The 21,193-nt window shown below is 38.9% G+C and overlaps 1 protein-coding gene across 1 annotated transcript; it reads right to left on the bottom strand.

Moving 5' to 3' along the window:
• Positions 1–546: 546 nt before the first annotated feature.
• LOC135472754 (glutamate receptor 2-like) lies at positions 547–20,530 on the bottom strand. Its single transcript, XM_064752417.1, has 12 exons — positions 20,070–20,530; positions 13,906–14,031; positions 10,526–10,765; positions 9,474–9,652; positions 8,662–8,715; positions 7,923–8,177; positions 5,901–6,005; positions 5,032–5,151; positions 4,355–4,561; positions 3,098–3,930; positions 1,397–1,574; positions 547–1,090 (listed from the first exon to the last, which is right to left on the bottom strand). The coding sequence occupies exons 1-12, from the start codon at positions 20,218–20,220 to the stop codon at positions 1,055–1,057; spliced, it is 2,484 nt and encodes an 827-aa protein (XP_064608487.1). The 5' UTR covers positions 20,221–20,530; the 3' UTR covers positions 547–1,054.
• Between the last annotated feature and the right edge of the window lie 663 nt (positions 20,531–21,193).

The following is a 21,193-nucleotide window of genomic DNA, read 5'->3' as shown; positions in this document are numbered from 1 at the left end:
AAAATACCACTGGCAATTAAGGTATTAATAACAAGATAGATCAATGAAAGCCGAGTCCGAAAATACATTTATCTATTTACTTACTTAGAATGTTACTTTATTTCACGAAATGGAATACGGTACTTAATATCCCGTCAGTAACACGGTGCTTAAAGCCCACCATAGGATTTCTATATTTTAATACATCCATTGTGGTGAAAAATAAATCTACAATAATAAGTAAAGGACATAGTTTGGTAATTCTTATTTTTTTTTTTTTGGCCGTTCGGAAAAAGAATAAAGAAACTAAATTAGCTAACTCTTGGCAAATTAATTTACCCCGACTTAGCAGCCGATGAGAAACTATCATTTCAAATATCACCATTTTGATTTGCTGGTTAGTTTTTTTGATTCTCTTTTTTCGATGACTAAAAACTATGAATTACAAAATTATGTCCCTTCCTCAATTCCGTATAAAGTTATTTTCACGTCGTTTACTAGTATATATATATATATATATATATATATATATATACATATATATATATATATATATATATTACGGCTACTTCAGCGGTATTTACAAATATCTCTTATGACATGTTTTAGGAAGTATGGCCCATCTCTTGTATGGTACACTATACAGCAAATTACTGTTTTGAGGTAACAACAAACATTATGTGTCATAAACATTTACCGTACATACACAAATTCAAATCTTAAGAAAGGACTATATCACAGATGTGGCAGTCAAGTGAAGATAATACTGCAGGACACCATAGTACAAAAAGTTTAAGTAGTATATGTGAAGGTTTATAAATTATATACATCTTCACTGTGGCAAAGAAACCCAGTATTTTCGACTGTACATTAAAATACATATAAATGAGACCCTTAATGGCGTGAAGCCGAGACGAAATGCGGGTGAAATTCATGTAAGGCGACAGGACGCTTTAGAACGAGATTTGCATGTTATCAAACAGACTCGTGTTCACGTGTCAGTCCGATCATTTCGCAGATGGTTGATGCCTTGATGAGGGATTTCACGTTATATGAACTGCTTTCCTCTGAAGTCTCAAGTGAACCCGTCCGCACTTTCCTCTTTACGTTCCTGAAAAGAGAGAATGAAAGAGTCAAGATGACCACACACACAAATATACTATTGCACGACTGGTCATATCGCATTGGTCATTCTGAAAAACAAATCAAAGTGTAGAATTTCGGGAAGTGGTTTTATAACAAGCAGGATTATTAATCACGTCAATAAATCTTGGATCTGTCACAGATTCTATAGTGCTTACATCCAGAAGTGTGAAATCCTAATAACGATAATACTCTCAGCTCTGAGTTCTTATAAAACGTTCTGCTCAGTAGTCGATGCACCCCTACCAACAACAAATTGTTCAGAAACACCTACCGAATTCAGAGATCCCCTGATCATAGAGAAGAATTTCTCACACAGTCCAATGATGGTCGCCAAAATAATCCCTCCGACAATGATAAAGAAGACACCAGCCACGTTCTCTATCTGCAATTCGGACGTCTCCTCGGCGTGCACAGCGTTATCTGACGGACAGTCTCTGTTTCCCCAGTATCTGAGAAAGGCAATATGGAAGCGAAATCAAGCAAGGTCGCAAGAGAATCTGCTATTACACGATTGCCATACTTATCACTAAATGTGGAACATGGAATAGCCGTTACATTTTGAACTTGAACGCCAACAGAGATAAGCCTATAAGCGAAGGAATTGTTTCTTTTTGTCATGGTGGTGGTGAGGAGAGAAGGTGCCCCATTTGATTTATCCATTGACCATTTATGCATTGTTGGTATATGAGCAAAATGTCTTAATTCGATCTGGAATTCTTTTTTCTTAGCGTTATTTATGTCCGATTTGCTTGCTCCAGTGGTTGGCATAATCACCATTTTAAGCATCTTGCATCTACACACACCGGTCGAAAAACGGCTTTGTCCTACAGGCTGATTAGCGCTAAATAGACAAGTGAGCCACTGTGATGACGAATGCCACTTTAAATCAGGAGGTTTGTAAGGTTCCAGGTGAAAGGCGGTGGTTTACTCTTGCCTGCCCTTTTCCCTCTGCTCACAAACCTGACCTCAGTTGTGTACGTGAAAATTTTTTGACAACTTCGTTTAAATAAATAAATTCTATAAGATTAACAAATATGTCTTCATTGGTTTTAACTGGTTCGAAAAATAAATATCACACGTTTTCAAAACATTTTGTCAGATTGCTTTATTTTACTCTTTTTTTTTAAAACTACTCTGCAAGAGAAATGCAGTAAACTGTCAAAGAGGTGATTCTTGACAGACTGACAGATGAAGTACCAACCTATAGTGCCCTCCAGTACAGGTGCATATGCATCAAGAACTGTACACGGGAAGCACATTCAGGTATCACCCACTTGTAAAGACGAAACGTGTCATGTGATAATGTCATTGAAGGATAAATGACCTGCTCTACAATATGATAACCACATTATTTTGGATATTGGTGTGGATTTCACTCCTTAAAATCACATGTGTGTGGTTTGTTATGGTCAAAATTCACGCTGGCCATTTTACTGTTATTTCGTTCCAAATGCCATTATAGTGACTGGGGGCCTTCGTGGCCAAGAAGGTTAGCACGCCCTGTGCGCCGCAGCCTTTCACCAATGCGGCTGATGTGGATTCAAGTTCAGCTCATGCTGGCTTCCTGTCCGGCCGCCGGAGGGAAGGTCTGCAAGCAACCTGTGGATGGTCGTGGGTTTCCCTCGGGCTCTGCCCGGTTTCCTCCCACCATAATGCTGGCCGCCGTCGTATAAGTGAAATAGTCTTGAGTACGGCGTAAAACACAAATCAAATAAATAAATAAATAAATAAATACAGTGACTGTTTCAAGAGTAAAGACTAACGCTGTAGTTTTCGGTATTCTTCCTTCAGTGCGATGATATCAAACCACGTAGTGTTTTTAATACCGATACCTTTTTATCCAATGAACCGCTCCCATGAACACGACCGCCAACATATAAGCAAAAAGTACAAATGAATGAATCAATTATTCAATCAACCAATCCAACGAACGGTTAATATGACGTGTTGTCTGAGTCGTAGGCCTACTCACTTGTTTTCCATCTCGAACAGTTTGCCCGTATCACTCAGTCTTAGAATGGCCATCGACAGTTCTTCCCGGTAGGTGGCGCCAGGAGGCACGCCTATTCCGAACCCTTTGGCGTCAAATGGCGGACCAATCTCAGTATACTCACAGTCGATGGTGGTTCGGTGTCTATTTACTGTACTGTCCCAAAAGAAAGCATAGTTCCCCCGACGTACCTTGGCGTAACCCTCCGCTGTGCTCGACACCATCGAGTCCGGATCCACCTCCGACATTTTCGCCCACATTTTAGCAAAATGTTCCACATTAGTGTTTTTGAAAAATGACATGACTCCGCTGTCTTTGACCGTCCCATAATCTATTTTTGTTTGCTGCGCCAAGTCTGTCACGGACTTTATTGGCGTGTTGATTTTCTTGACGGTGAGGAATGCTGCTAAATTTGCCGTGTAGGAAGATATCAGGATAAGGGCAAAAAACCACCAAGAACTGGTAAGAATCCGTCCCGGCACAGTGGTTGGGGAATCATCAGTGTTTCCTTGAAGCAACGAGCCAAAGATGAACCAAGATGTTTCACGCAAGGACATGTGTTGTTTCTTTTTGCCGTATTTAGAGTTCCCAATTCTCTCCAGCAGGTAGAGCACGACACTGACCAAGACGAAGGCCCCGAAGGTGCAGATCCAAACCCTGACCGACAAGGGGTACAAGAACTCGAAATACGAGGTCTCCGGAAGTGAGGTTTTCAGCAGAACAGTGATATAACGGGTCATGAACGGTTTGGTAAAGTCCACAGCCTCTTCTCTGTCCGAATTGATGCTCAGCGGGGCAACAGACATCGTGGCGTTCTGAAGGGATGCCAAATACATAACTGTATACATGCGAACATGGAAGAGTTTATTTTGTGATTTGAAACATTTTGACTTTTTAGACCATGAACAACAATCAGAAGCAAATGGATACTGTTTACTTAATTATTACTTGATCGGCGCCATTTTGCAGACGGTAGACTTTAAACTTGCGCATAGAATTGTAATCAGGCTAAAATTATTGAAAACAGGATGTGGTCTTTCGTAGGATTTACTGCTCCATCCAAGTATAATTGGATAATTGTTTTTGGCTGAACGCTACAAAGTGTTAACTTTATTTCGGTTATAAAAATTGTCTGGTATTAGGCCTGTTCCAGTGCTACCACACTGAAACATATAGTGTTTTGACACGCCTTGGATCAATGCTTGGCCTAAACCTCTGTTCCGGGCACAATGAACTCACCCCAGCCAGGAGCTCTCCGATGATACCATTCCACTCGCCAGTCTTTTCGTTTTTGGAGCCAAATTTCCCATCATTCACGAGGTATATATTATACCGGAAGTCCAACATGTCAGCGATTTCTCTTAGCAAGTCTACAGCAAACCCCTCGTATCTATCATTGCCCGATCTTGCCTCGTAATCCCTTTTCCGGCGCGTGAATGGGTCTTCCTGAAGGTGAACAATAATGTTATATTTTTCATATATAGGTGAAATATCATAAGTTCTTTTACCGTTATTTCCGTGCATCGATATTGAACTTAAACCAAATATCTTGTGGTTAAATACACTCTAAAAATAAGTGTTTCGTTTTAAACACATTTCTGCAACAGTTTTGTACAGTTGTCGTTATGTTCATTCATAAAAAAGTTATGTTTAGTAACTAAAGAAATGTGTTTATTACAGTAAAACGTGTTTACATAAATATTTTCAGTATACAAAAGCAGTCCAGTAAACATGACTTTGTGTTTACATTAAGGGACAAAAGGAGATATATATGTAAATGTGTTTAGTATAATAAACATCTGACGTATTTACACAGTAAACATGTCATGTGTTCATACTGTAAACAAATATGTTGTCAACTTTAAAAATATTATTCCAAAGAAGTAAAATATACAGTCTAAATATAAATAACTTACCAGTATCATGACCACGTCGGCTAATATTCCCTTTAATGGAAATTCTAGAGATCCATTGGGTAATTTCTGCAAATCTAAACTACTGCCATTGAACTGGGTGTCCGAAGCCCACTGACCAATCTGTGCGGGAAGAAAACAATTATTATATCGACAAAAAAGGTTTTATTTGGGATCAGTAAAATGAACTAGATGCAATATTTGCCAAATACAAGCTGATCATGCATTATGATCGGTTTCAGATTAGTGTAACATAGATATAAACTTTCCTATAATATCGCACCGCCCCAACAAGGCATGCCTGTGCGATCAAATATTGTTCAATTTGTTACTGAAGGTTTTTCTTTAAGTACCCATTGAAATATGTTTACCGCAGCTCTAGGCCAGGGGGCCGTCCCCTGGTTGTGTGTACGTTTACTGTACGTTTCACTGAGAAATATATTTGTGTTTGGTGTAAAACCGATTTTTAAAAATTTTTAAGATCTTGACTAAAATAACTTCATACTTGACTAAGTATACATCAGCCTTCCCGCAAAATGCCTAGGCGTTAAATGGATTAATCACCAAAGCTAACATTCGTCCCAGACATGAAACGCAGTGTCCAACGGAAGATGTAGCCGACATCCTGTTCCCACTATGTGGCAATGTCTACAGGATTATGCGACATTGAAAGACTGGACAGCGCAGCAGAGCTCCCCGGCTCTTAATGTCGCAATGTCTGATTATGCCATAAAATACCTGTAGTCTTGTTCTTACCATTACTGGACTGTTTCTTAAGTACGAGAAACCTGTAACGTGGCGTTACTTCTTACAGTTAGCTGGACTGTTTTCGGCAATATACGAAACACGTGTAACACGAAGATATTTCTTACCGTAACCGAGTTGTTTTCGGCAATACGGGACACATGTAAAGTGACGTTAGTACGAAAACCGTTGTCGTCAAATTGTAGATTACCACTCAACCCATTTAACTGTATCTGCAACCATACAAGGATTGTAAAACGTTGATATCTGATACAAAAAATTTAGTTGGTCAACATTCTGCGTTGATTATCAGGAACATTTGCAAAACAACCGTTAAATGACTGAGCCGCACGTGGCGAGGATATATTTTTTGTGAAAACATTTTGTATTCACCTAGACCAAAGACTCCACCTTCAGTACGACATTTGGATGTCGCTTACGTGATGGCCACATATTGGATCGAAGGTGAAGTCTTTGGTCTAGCATTCATCGTAGATTTTGGTTAACTTATGTTGTAAAGAAACAAAGTGATATTTCAAACCGTTCTTTGCGGACGAGTCTTAAAATGTGTCAAGAGTCTATAGTTTATACAAACATAAACCTACCACATTATTTACAATATAAGCGTCGAATCCGACATTCCTATACCAGTCGTAGTCCGTAAAGGGCGTTCCAAGTCGATAATCGCAAGATCCATTTCCAAAACAACGATACTAGATACAGTTTGAAAATGACGAGCGTTACAGACCCTAACCGATCAGATTATGATTCAAAAGTAACGGACGATTACGTCTTTTCCCTTAATATGTTAAGATCTCATGCTACAAGAGGCGCCATCTATGATGTTACACATGACATACACGATAGACGGTTACACTGGGCAACCAGCGCCATCTATGTTGTTAAATACCATGTACGTCATAGACATGTACATAGGGATAACAGCGCCGTCTATGTGGTTCATCACAATGCAGATCGCCAGAGATTCTGTACGCTCTGTCCATACCTGCCAACGAGAGTGTTATATTCATTGTAAAATTTGAGAAACTTAGAATGAAGGCGTTTGATGGAGTATCCTTGACAAACTAGTTTTTGAACTAGCAACTTGTGACGCAGATTAAAGTCATCACAATTAACGCAAGATATGACAAATGCTACAAGGCGAGATAGGCCTATGTATACGCCATATGCAGGACCCTTTGGTATATTGCTATCTAAATAAGGATAATTTACAACATCAAAATTGAAATTATCCCTTTTGTCGTAAAGGCGGCGTGAAAGGAGACCTTGTCCGTCTTTGTACAGATATAGATCCAAATAAGATGTAGGGCCCACCATCAGGACTATCCGTTGTCTCCTTTAAATCCAATGAAGGCGGAAGGATTTCCTTCACCTCTTCAGCAATGTGGGGATTATTTAACGCCAATAGATCATCAATATACCGCTTGGTAAATGAAAAGGATCGAGCTTTAAAGATATTACTTTTAAGTAATTTCTGCATATCGTCGTATTCATATGAAAACAGGTATAGGTCTGCCAAAAGAGGCGCACAATTGGTACCCATTGGAATACCTATGCACTGTTGGTAAATGGTATCTCCGAATTTCACATAGATGTTATTAATGAGAAATTCAAGTAATTCAATAAATACTGTAACATCCCATGAGTGGTAACCTTTATAAAGAGTAGAACTAAAGAAAGCCTTATTGCTTCTGACGTTAATGTAATGGTGACCAGTTTTAGTAAATACCGAGACAATTAACGACGATAATCTTTCAATAAGATCTTTGTGAGGAATCGTAGTATAGAGAGTAGAGAAATCCCATGTGGATACGTCTTTGTACGGTATATGCATATGAGCATGGAGTTCTTCTGTAAGATGTTTGGAGTTGTTAAGGATCCACATGCAGTTGACACCTGAATTTTTTGTTATGGCACAGCAATACTTATTCCAAAATGACTTTACTTCTTGTAACGCTCTCGTAAGTAGGGTTGACAAGAGTTTGGTGGTACAGCTTCTTGAACCTGCAATAAATCGAGCCTTGTATAGGGATTTATGCATTTTAGGAATCCAGTAAAGTTGTGGTATTTCTGTATGACAAAGCTCACGTCTGAAGCCATATTCTATAAAACATATTTTAATATTTTACCCTGGGCAGCTCAGTTAGAATGGTCTCTCGCAGTTTCCCGTCACGGTAAGTCTGTGGCTGAAACAACTCCGACATGTCTACCCTATCTGCTGTAATGAGAATGGCCTGGAGCGCGTCACGTGCCAATTTCCTTGTGAGAACGCTCGCTATTGGCCTTGACCGAGACGTGACCTTTTCCAGTTCAGTAAAGCTCACAATGGTAACGTTACTTTGTAAGTCTTCCAATATAGAGAAGGTACTCCAGTATTCGCCGTCCTAAATAGAAGAGACAGCAGACAAAAATCAGTACATTTTCAGATGAGCGAGCACCCTATTTTTAATACTTCGAAAGTTTTTTTGAACATCATTGTTTTTTTCATACAACATACTCTATAAACTATGCACTGAGCCACACGTATGCAATGGTTCAAGCAATATAATTTTGGCCCTCAACGATTACGTGGAAATATCAGAGCCTGATCTAACCTTTCAAAAACAATTCCACGCAAAACAAACCAAATTAGGCCTATTTTGGATATATGAAAGATTTGTTATTATCATTTCTTGTTTGAGCGTGCAAACTAGAGACACCCAAAATCGGCCTAGAACATCAGGCCTGGTCTATCACGGTGAATTATTCATCATAATGCTCCATCTAACATAAGCTGGGATCGATCGGCCAAACTGGTAAACGCTCCATGTGCCCATGTGAATTATCTCCCTTGCATTGCTGGCGGTGGAAAGTATTAGCTGTACATACCGTGTTATAGAATGTCCACTCATATGGCGGAGTCATCATGGCGAAGTTCCTTGCCTGCATAATGGAGATTGGAATAAGCATCGACATTACGTCTTTTGAATATTCAACATGTACACAATAATTCTGTTGATTCTGTCAAATTAAGAAATAAAGCTGTTCGAACGTAGGGGCCTACGATATAGGCAAACCTATTACAATAAGGTTTATACCTTACAATCACAGTACTAGTACATGAGGTTGTAATTTATAAACAGACGACTGATGTTACAGATAAAAAAATGGCGGGAAATAAACACTATGCAACCCATGAATTATCTGGAGTTAGGCGGTAGGGAGAAATAAGCACCGTTGTATTTATCGGAAAAACTTTGAAGTAAATATGAGTTTGTGCCTCAAATTAAAAGCAAAACAGAAGGCTGTGTCCAAACAAATCTTAAATTATCTTTTTATATTTTTTCTCAGCGAGAAATGGCATAAAGGAATTTTGGTGAGGTTTTGATACCAAAATTGTCCAAATTTTTTTCACATTATTTGGAGCTATCTACTGAAGCTTATTGAAATGATCTTAAGGTATTTCATCAAAGATGGTTTCACAGAAATTAACCATGTATATGTGTTCCATATATACATATCTAAATATCTTATAAAGAAAGTGACGTATCTTTACATAGGTTAGATATTGGAAAAGCTAGCCTATTTTACCCTATTTTCAATTTTTTTTATGGTGCAGCAAATACTCTAAAGGTTAGTTAATGGCACAGTGGCCCTTCGAATAGTACTGATTTTGTCTTCATCGTTTAAGGGTGGCTCACCAGGTGCACAACGGTTTGGATTTTCAAACGCGAACAAAAGAGAACAACTTTCTGTATCCACAGCTTTCTCATCTGTATCAGAAAATCCCGTATTTCCCTCTCACGCGTCTTGTCCGAGATTCTCCAGGCTTTCACCGTAAAGTCGCTAAGACCAATCAACTTCTCCAGCAACGACATACCTGTTCAACAGAACACGGCATACCTGTACAAAAGGTAACAACATACTTGTTCAACAACTGCAAGATACAACGGCATGCCCGTTCAACAAACAACGACGTACCTGTACAACATACAACGACATGCCTGTTCAACAAACAACGAACGTACCTGTACAACATACAACGTAATGCCTCTTCAACAGACAACAATATACTTCTACACTGACATATACGCATATATAACAGACAAGATTATACCTACATATGCAATATGGAGAAAACGACATTTTACATGTCAAAGAGATGCACGGTCGTTTTAACTATATACTCAGGAAGATATAACTGATACTCGATACGTCCATCACTCTCAAATCAAACTTTTGAATTTGTTATCCAAAATAAGTGTGTACACATGCTTATACAGTGCGCACAGTTGTTGATATGTATGACAATGCGCACTGCTCAGATGTCAGAAAGTTCATTTCATGCGCGCACACAGCAATGTTCTGACCGAGTGGATTTCAAGAAGCTTCCTTTGAATTGTCACAGATAAACTAGTACATAGAACGCAATCATATATTATCCCTGGGGTCGACTCCACAAAGCTGTTTCTGACTTAAGTCACAGTTTACGAACCTTATTTTCTGATGCTAGAAGTTGAAATTTGGACACGTACGTCTAATAAGATAGGCCTAACACAGATGAGTCGGACAAAATTTATATTTCTAAAGCCCAAAAATAAGCTTTAAAATCATATTTCAAATTTTGACTTAAGTCAGAAATGGTTTCGAGGAATTGGCTCAAGAAGTCTAAGAAAGGATTTATGACGTAGACTAGCAGCCGTTTAATGAAGAATGTATAGTATAGGTTATGGTTAAGCATGCGACAACATACCGAATTCGTTGTCGTAAAACACCCCAACTTTCTCCCATTTGTAATACTTGATGACGTCAGCGAACGCTTGTGACACGTCGCCCATTCTAGGCCCCATGTGGAAGACGTTGGGATAGTCCAGATTTGATGTCTCGTCTATGATCAAGTAGGCCATGCCTAGTCTCTCTGATGCCATCGCCAATGCGGTGTCGAAGCGACCGATTGTAGCATGTAGACGTTGCGTAATGGAACGGGAATGGGCTATCGAAAGAGAAATCAGAAAAACACCGTTAAAAATTTTCATTGTGTGAATAAATTCCCTCTTTACGTCACTTCACTAACGCTGTTTCGTATTCAAGTAAACAATTGCAGCTCTACATATATTACAGTGTTACTGACTGAGCATAAATACTTGAATTAGATGAATAGATTTTTGGAATGGGTATTATTAATCAAATCAGGCAGCGAGTTAGTGAATGATTGATTACTTGGGGTTTAACGTCGTACTTAACAATTTTTCAGTCATATGACGACGAAGGAGTCCTTCGAGGGTATGTAACTTTCTCCTTGCTGCAGGAGGGATTTCCACCGCTCTTTTATCTAGTACTGCTTCACTGAGACGACTTACCGAAAGCAAGTAAATTGCCTCACACGAGCTATTATACTGATGCGGGTCAACCAGTCGTTGCACTATCCCCTTAATTTTGAACGCTTACAACGCTTCTTTTTTTATTTATTTATTTATTTATTTGATTGATGTTTTACGCCGTACTCAAGAATATTTCACTTATACGACGGCGGCCAGCATTATGGTGGGTGGAAACCGGGCAGAGCCCGGGGGAAACCCACGACCATCCGCAGGTTGCTGGCAGACCTTCCCACTTACGGCCGGAGAGGAAGCCAGCATGAGCTGGACTTGAACTCACAGCGACCGCATTGGTGAGAGGCTTCTGGGTCATTACGCTGCGCTAGCGCGCTAACCGACTGAGCCACGGAGGCCCCTCTTTTTTTAAGGCCATAGGTGTGACCCGACCGAAAATTGAAGAGCCCTCCGAAGCGAACGTTCTTCCCATTGTGCTATCGGGGTTGGTCAATCATCTATTGAAAAAGGTATGAAGTGATTTCATATTTCAACTGCTGTAGTTTTTATTAATGCATATAATACCCCCAAAATATTTATGAAAAAATATTAAAGGTGATTTTTTAAAAAAAAATATATATATATAGTGAGTTTTATTAAAAATAATGGAAGGCGATTTTTATCGAAAAAGATTGAAGGTGATTTTTATTACAAAAAATTGAATGTAATTTTTTTGAAGAATTTAAGGTGATGGTGCATTTCACTTTTTGCAGAAATTCCATTTCTTTAAAAAAAGTCAAATGCAACATCACCTTTCACATGGTAAAAATTTGGCCATCTACTATAGATATTTTACACGCCGTTTGGGTATTTATATTTTCGCATTATATGTTATATTATATGCTATTTTTTTGTTACAAATAGATATGTAAAATAAATAAATTTTCATTCGCACACACATGCGTATAAAAGATTTCCACATGTGTACAAACAATTTTCACACGTGCACAAAATATTTTCACACGTGTACAAAACATTTTCACACATGTACAAAACATTTTCACATGTATACAATTATGAACGTTTATTTCACATAGGCACAGAAGGATTGGACATATACATACAATTCTTTTCCACATAAGTATGATTAGAGAATAAATACCAAAACGGTTTGTCAGACTCAACACCTCTCGTTTCAACAAGCTATTAATACAGAACGGACCAAATAACCTCTCCTGTATGGATTGATGCCTCTTGAAATCCTTGCGTTTAAGTGTTGTCTTAAATTACCAAAAACGTCGACCAGAAACACACTGCCTTGGGTATAATCACGCTTCTTGTAGCTCGAGGGTATTTAAATTTTTAACACAAAACACTCGATATGAGATTCCTGCATGTGTTTATAAAGATTACCGCTACATGTGTTCCAGGGTAGAAGCTAACTGCGCATTTCCAAGGTCAGTAGGTTACCCATCTTCGGAAATCTTTGCGTTAGTGATGTCTTGCCAGCACATCAACATGGAACTCAGCAGATAACCAGGCTCCTCCTCGGTTAGAGTTCATATTTCATAACACAGAACAGGCGTCTGGAAATTCTTCCACGCGTTCATACAGATGACCCTTCCGCTATGGTAAAAGCTAGCTCTTGGCGCCCCACGGAGCAAAGTTAGATACTGCCGGCTGTTTAGCATTTTAGTTGTATCTTGTCAGCTATATGGTGCTCATCACTATATATATCATGTTAAAGTTTGAATACTGACGGGCTGTTTATGGGAGGAGTCTTAGAACTGAAATAGGGGTCGGGTGTGATAGTGGGGTTATCATGCTTCAATCTCAATCAGCTTCACACATAACGTATTACGTGTATTATCGGTGTATTGGAATGAAAATTGGCATGCGGAGTCCATTCTAGGCTTCGAACCAGCGATCCCAGGGCCTGATCGTAATGCATGTCATACCATTCGGTCAACTGGCCTCCCAATCCCTGTTCGAAACTCTGAATGGTTTCATGGTTCACGTTTGGAATACTGATTTCACTCAGTCGCCTAAAACATATCTTTTGTCTTTCCAACTTTCTGAAAACTGTTGACTGGTTCTCTTTGCATGATTCCGGCTTACTTTTGTACTTTATATACTTTCTTAGTTCTTTTTTGGTTTGTGTTATACGTCGTTTTGGGAGTATTGACCTGAAACGCCCCTATTGGTTCACTGCTGGTAGATGAATGTCTGTTTGGACGCATAGATTCAATCAATTCTTAAAACTGGAATCTCATAATTACCAGAAAGTGCAAATAGCGATTAACGTCAAACTGTTATACTTAACTCACGTTCGAAATGATCCTCATCAGTCATACACTACGTATTAGTTTAACTTTATAGTTTCAATGTGGCATGTACTCGCTCCCCAGGTCACACACCCGTGCATCACATGCAGACTTTCTTGGGAAAGTTGGTTAGATGCTTGCCAAAAGTACATGGTTCACTTATGACCCTCTTGTCACTCCAGTTTTCACCATATTGGCATTATCAGCCTCCTTTTACAGGTGAAACATTTTTGCGTATGGTGTTAAGCCCCAATGTATCACTCAGTTAACAATCAATCAATCGATCGATCAATCAATCAACCAATCAATCAACCGAATGTGGAGTATTGCTGGTCTAAAATAATTCGGTCCAATCGGTTTTGTTCTTTTCTGCAATTCCTCGCTCTGAGAGGTATAGTTCACAAGCAGAGAAGGATATATTTTTTTTATACAACGCCGGTGTATGTACGAACTGTTGTGGGATGATTTACACTGAAATGACCCTAACAAACAATTACCTTCAATAATTCTGGAGTACATTTCCGATGAACTACCATATTCAAGGTCATAAAGTCTTACATTTCCGGGCCGTCCAATCGCAGCTAACTCATCACGTACGACATCACGTAGGTGACGGTCCACACCTGGGAAAAGAAAATATATATATATTTAGTTTGCGTTATGTGCAAATCAGATATCTTAATTAAGTGTAAGACTGATAACTAGATAGCACTCAAAGAGTGAAAAAAAACTTCTACTCCAGCAAATTCAGATCAGACAAAGGGACTATGCTCTCCTATCTCTTCTACTGTTAATGATAAAAAAAAATCGTATAATAAATTCCAAATCAAAATTTAATGGACTGGTCCTAATTAACCGATGTAAGGCCAACCTGTGCACTAGCTTTCCTCCAAATCCGTGTATAATCCGTGTACTTTTTTCGGTAAAACTGCTTACAGAGAGACAGACATACTGAGAGACAAACAGACACACAAATAGACACACAGACAGACAGACAAACTGACAGGACAAACAGACACACAAATAAACGCCGGTTAAACATAAGGCTAAGGCTATACGAAAAAATATATTTAAGAATTTAAAAGTTATCCCTACTTAAGCGATCATTAGAATAAACTCAAGGGAGACAATTCAAGTTCAATGAGAAATAAATAAGTACATGTCATTAAATGAATCAGTCATACTACACAGTTCAAGCGTCCCACCACTTCAGGCATACGTCTGTCTTTCATTCCACTGAATGAATGATTACGTCTTTACGCCACTTTGACAGTATTATGATCATATCTTGGCCGCGTGTATTATATTGGTGAATATTAATTGTGGTTAAACTGAAAGGAAGCAATCATTGGATGATCAGGATGGAATTCTACTACGTTCTACAGTTGTGTTCTTCAGGGCAAAGCAATAGGATCTGTCTGTATAAAAGACCGTTTATTGTCCACAATGGATCGCTGATGTAGGGACTGATAAGGGAACAAAACAGACTGTTTCGGATGAAGTTAGCGTGTCATATGTACACAGGAAGGAACCATGACATTTGCCAGGATACAGTAATTTGGGAGGAAATAATCGGGGTAACTGGATTATTTGCAAGGTTTATTAACGTTAATCTCACGCCAAACACTGCAGTCACTCGTGACAGACCACCTATCACGTAATTAGGAGTATACGTGCTGCCCACGGCCAGTATTGAATATTCTCCGTGTTTCCACTTTTAAACTAGTAGCAGGTACTACTACTGCTAATGATATTTTTGACGTGTTTTTCTTCATTAGAAGACGAATGCGTTTTGTGGATGCGTGATATATAAAGTTCACATCGGCATTCTCATAATGACAGGTTGTGAAAGCGACCGAACGAGCACAAAAACGCCGTATTACAACGGCGTTAAAGAGCATGCAGCCACTTGTAACCAGGTTTACCGACGCACTTTTAATCAGCAGTAAGTTCAATGCGCACAATGGATATTTGTCATAATACAGTAGTGTGCTCAACACACTGGTCTCTGCAATACTAACTCATAAAAATCCAAAGTTTCAAATTCATTTTACTAGGTCAAAAAAAAAGTAAAAAAAAAAAAAAGAACTCTTGCGACTTTACTCGTCACGGTTCAAAGGTCTTTCATCCGATATATACTTCATTTATTTATTTATTTATTTATTTATTTGATTGGTGTTTTACGTCGTACTCAGGAATATTTCACTTGTATGACGGCGGTCAGCATTATTGCGGGAGGAAACATATGCTTCATGCTAGTTTTTCTTTGCCTTGGACATTCCATTTCTTAAACCTGTACTGGAAGATTTCTCTTGATTTTAAGGTCACAGATTCATAAAAAAATGTATACCTTCTTTACTTGAGTGTTTCTTAACGCCATAACATTTTTACTTATACCATGACGATGAACTTTATGAAAAGGTAACACATCGACTCTTGTAAATTTACTTATGAACATTTCCACGTGTGACGTACAAATATGCACGCCATGAGCACACCATAAGCATGCCATAAGAAAAGTGAAACGTTATAGACTGTGCAAACAGCCTCACGAGCAGCGCTGACCGCTTACTATTCCCTGAAAGGCCCCTGAAAAACTAGAGAGGGCATATCCGCAAATTCTCTGTCCAAGGCTGAGGCAAATTCTCTGCCCAAGGTATTTTGCTTACATTTTGGACTTGACCAATGAGATCCATAATCGTGCTATTCTATCTTTGAATATATGGAGGATATGACATTTTTCACTGTAGGAGTTCTAGAGGGCCATGTGAAATATTGGCTTGGTACTGGTATTTCAAAAAGAAAAAGGGCCGATCCAACTGATAGTTTCCTGCATAAGCGAATTGAGTTCGTTAAAAGTGCAAGTACATTAAACATTCCTTCGGCATTGGTATAAAGCCTTGAGTCTTCTCATAATCGACACCATAACGTCAACCAGATTTACAATTCGCGGATGACTGACGGCTGGTAAACATAGCACAGTTGTTGCTGGCACAGTGTCACGTGAGCATATAGTTGGACTTTCGCCATCTGTTCGACAATTAGGTACCTATGGAAGCCAGTTGCGGCCATCGCTTCGGTCTACTCTGTACTTCAACAGAACAGAAGCGAAACAGTTTGCCGTTACATTGGCAGATTCGTCTTCTGCTGCTACTTTTGTGGCAAACACGACAAAACAACATTTCTCGTTAAACTATATTGCCCTTTGTCTAACGAAGATAATGCAAAATGCAGTGCTTCTCTGGATTTTGGTTCACATCTTAACGGGGCGACACCACGACATTTCAGTTATAATGTGTCGTCTTCAGGTTTTTACACATGCGCAATCATTTATTTTATGCTAATCAGATAAAATGATAATCAACATGACAGAAAGCAACAGTCAACTTTTTTCCCTGGCCGTTGATAGGACGGTGACATTTTAAACTAGAATGTTTATTTATAAGAATGAGCGTTTTTTTTTTAATATGCAAATCAAGGACTACGGAACGACAGAGCCACGAAAATTTTTGCTTTGTCGAATTGTCGCAGAATGATGACTGCAGTGGGCTTCCATATGCGTACACCCATCATCCACTTATCATTCCTTTAGCGGACTAAATTGAGTCGTTAGTTGATTTTACCTGATTAGGCTTTTCTGTGTAACGAGTATATTAGATCACCATGGATGTTTTGAACTCTGATAATACGCAACAGATCTAGTGATGCAGCAGATTATCTGAGTAAACGGTACATAAATCTTGTAATAATGGCGCATCACCGTTGCAATCAGTCAGCTTGTGTCCCGTGCAGTCAGTGGGTTATCAGACAATAGATTTTTATCTGCATGAATTGCTACATGCTCTGGCTTATAGTGCTGAATATATATTTATTTGATTATTGTTCAACACCTAACTCGAGAATTTTCAATTTGGCTGTCTGTCTTATGGGTGGAGATAGCCGGAGTGGCCGATGTAAACCAGCAACCATCGGTTAATTACTGACGAACATTCTTACACTCATAACGTACAGATATATGCACACAGTGCAGGTGGAAAGCAAGTGGTCTTCTAAGAAAGTTACTCTGTTCAAATGTCCACAAGAAGCGTCAACAACATTGCGAGCGGGATAATTCGTAACTTCCCTAACCAAGCCCGGGTTTGAACAGGCAACTATAACGACTGAAAACAAGCATCTTTGAAAACTAGGTCAGGCCATATTCTCAATGGTGACTGGAAACTTTGTGTTTCATTCACAGCCGATGGTGCAAGAGAAATCTTCTTTAAGAAATATAATATAATTATAGACGTACAGTAAAGAGAGTAAAGCCACAGTGTGATAGCTGGCAAATGGTGATACGTAACAGGACTCTTGTCAGTTTACCCCAGTTAAGTTTTATTCTAACTGTTCATAGAAATCCTGAAATAGAGAAAAATTTTAAAAATTTTAAAATTTAAAATAGAAAATAGTAGCAAATTAGACGGCCCCTAGCAGCATGACTTAAGCAGAATTAGGTAAATAAAGAAGTCAGTAATGTTAATTGCAAATTATTAGACGTCGCTGGTTTAGAATTACTCAAAATGTTGTGTTGTCATCATATTTAGCCTACAGTAACATTAAAACATTGCAATGGGGATGTTTACCCCACCAGCAGAATCGTGGTTTACGGCTCTGACCAGAAGTTTGGAAATCACAAGCTTTAATGTGAGTGTCCAGATTTGAAATTCGTACATGCCTGTAAAGTGTTTAGATTATAGCGGATCGAGTTGACTAAGTAACGTGAACTATATGCGCATCAATCAAATCGGCAATTCCAGGTCATTTTAAACAATGGAAACTAACACTATATTGACTTTATGGTACCATACTATAGAGTTAAGCTAAGATATACACATTGGCTTGAAGGAAATTATCTATGCGTCGAACCAGACATTCGTATATCAGCCCGCAAACAAAATGGTCGTTAGAGCCAAGTCAATAACTGCAAAGCGAATTCTCAAAACGGCGTTTCATACAACTATCAAAGAACAAAGAAAGTATATAAAGTACGAAATTACGGCGGAATCATGCCAAGTGAAGCTGTCAACAGTTTTGAAAGGCGCACGGTAGGCTCTAGACAAATGGGTTGCAGATATCCAACATGGCGATCTAATTCAACACGATCAATATACAGCACCTAGCCCAGTGTTTAACGGAATAAGACACAATCGTGAAGCAGAGCGCCAGAGATTCTGGAAGCTCTATCCACATTTATACAAGAGAATTATACACATTGTAAACTTAGAAACTTAGGGTGAGGGCGTTTGCTGGAATAACCTTGACCCACAAGGTTTTTGATTTTGCACTAATGACATGTGACGTTAAATGAGATCGTCACATAACACACAGGATTTTACAAATGCCACAAAGCACGATATGTATACACCATATGCAGGACCCTTCGGTATATTACTGTCCAAGTAAGGGTACTTTACAATGTGAAAATTGAAATGCGAGAGATCCGTTTTGGCCTTTGTACAAATATAGGTCAAGCCGTAACACCTGGGAGTAGGTGGTTTCCTTTAAATCCAGCGAAGACGGGTGTATATCTTTCACAGCTTTGCTATACATGGATTGTTTAAAGGACTATGCCAAGGCATGTAATATGTCTGTTGCATCACTAGCCTACAGATGAACTATGGCCTAAAATAATTCTGATGAACTATGGCCTAAAGTAATTCTGATGAACTATGGCCTAAAATAATTCTGATGAACTATGGCCTAAGATAATTCTGATGACCTATGGCCTAAAATAATTCTGATGAACTATGGCCTAAAATAATTCTGATGAACTATGGCCTAAGATAATTCTGATGAACTATGGCCTAAAATAATTATGATGAACTATGGCCTAAAATAATTATGATGAACTATGGCCTAAAATAATTATGATCTGATGGTCTTTATGATTCATCTGTAATATGCATACATGCTTTGCTGCCCTATGTCAGCGTTCATCCGGGTTATAGCCAGCTAGGCTATAGAGCATTGAGCGGCATTGCCCTAACAACTATTGCTATATACAAGTATTCTCTGCCATTTTCACTGTGTAGGTAAATCTGTGCTCTGTATAGTTATCTATACCATTGTCATGTCTATCTGTTTTATGACGCTACGTTTACCTCAGTTTCTTGATGCTTATACATTTATGCGTGTTGGAACTTCTTAAAACTATTTTACAATTTGTTTTCTGTAAACACTTTCTGTAGAATCCTCAGTGATAGTGTGCCATTTGACATTATAGAACGTTCGAATCTAAACTCATAAATACACACCTCCCATACACGTGTACACGGTAAACATCACGTGATTTTGTTTGAAGCGATCAAGGTAATAGACATAACAAGCAAAATATAGATTATAATGACAGACTTGTCATACAACAGTCTATGCACAGCAAATACAAGTAAATATTGCCGTCACTGTAACCGGTGTATTACAAGACTTTTCAACATTTACAATGAGAGTATATAAATATTACCTTGGGATTTAATATAAAATTTTGACAGGAAATGTAAACGAATATTCATACTAAAACTCTAGCTGCAGGATCAAACAACATCTACACTTTAAGTTTATAAAGTTAAATAATGTATCCATAGATACAAATATATAGTCATTTAGTCGCCTATTGAGGACTTACCAATGTTTATTTTGATGGCATCAACCACAAATACCGACGATGACAGAAAAACAGTGCAGGACAAGATAAACACACACAACGCGTTCCTGTCCGATCTGGAAGCTTTCGTTAAGGCGATGAAGGTCGACGCCATAGCCCGAAGCCATGCCATTCTTGTATCGTTAGATTTGAACACTCATCCCAGTATCTGTCATTTGTCCATTTTCTCTCGAGTTCGTCATAGCGGCCACGTAATAGTATAATGTCACATGATAACCACGTATGAGCTTGTCCGCCATTCAACCGTCCGTTGTTGTTATTGCGCAGACTAATATGTCCAGTTAGCTTTCTAATGTGAAGCCTGTGAAGGCTTTGAATGCGGCCTCGGGCATCTGCCGCGGGCGACCGTATACAAAGTTTATGGGATGGCGGTTATCTCTAATTGCAGGCAATTCATGCTGACTTGGGCCATGCAGCCGCCTACTGTATACAGGCTCGTGTGGCGCGTCCGGTATACAGCCCCGCACTCTGCCCGTGTTAAACACGAGTTGCATGCATATACCCTGTGTAATATCGGTTTGTAGACAAAGTCACACTAACACAGGCGAAAAAAATCAGCATCAATACTAAGGCAGGATTTTACTCAGCGCACTTTGTGTCCCCACACGTAATACTATAGTTCTCCCGGGGGCTGGAAATGCAGATCGCGGCTCTGTGGTAAAGACATGCTCATTCCGCCCTACAAACACACACGGTGCCACAGTTAGGGATGGCTTCATTAACTGGAAAACAAGAGTGATTTTATTTTTTTTATTTTTTTGGATTGACTATTGCTAACCTGTAATGATCCTATGATCCGCTGGGAAAAACTGGATCAAATCTGTATGTTAATAAGAGGGCGTATAAGGGGTATAACTATGTAGTTATCCTCTATCCAACAAAATATACCTCATATGCCTTTAGATGCTTTAAACATTTCTAGGTACCGTAAAATGCATTTTCTCATTTATTTATGTATTTATTTTTTTGTTTTTTTGTTTGTTTACTGACCACACTTTTTCATTTACACGATGGCCACCTGAATACTATATGGGTAGAGGAAGGCGCGGACGGCCTGGAGTAAACCACCGAACTTTGGCAAGCTA

This window comes from Liolophura sinensis, chromosome 8, assembly GCF_032854445.1.
Source record: "Liolophura sinensis isolate JHLJ2023 chromosome 8, CUHK_Ljap_v2, whole genome shotgun sequence".
Lineage (NCBI taxonomy): Eukaryota > Metazoa > Mollusca > Polyplacophora > Chitonida > Chitonidae > Liolophura > Liolophura sinensis.
Note: the sequence above shows the minus strand (reverse complement) of the source record. Positions and strands in the feature narration are given on the sequence as shown.

Excerpts from the sequence above, each read along its gene's own strand:
- LOC135472754 (XM_064752417.1), bottom strand. The coding sequence starts at position 20,220 with ATGGCATGGCTTCGGGCTATGGCGTCGACCTTCATCGCCTTAACGAAA. Across the intron at positions 14,032-20,069 it reads TGCCATCAAAATAAACATTG|GTGTGGACCGTCACCTACGT; the intron begins GTAAGTCCTCAA and ends TTCTTTTCCCAG. Across the intron at positions 5,152-5,900 it reads CCGAAAACAACTCGGTTACG|ATTGGTCAGTGGGCTTCGGA; the intron begins GTAAGAAATATC and ends CTTCCCGCACAG.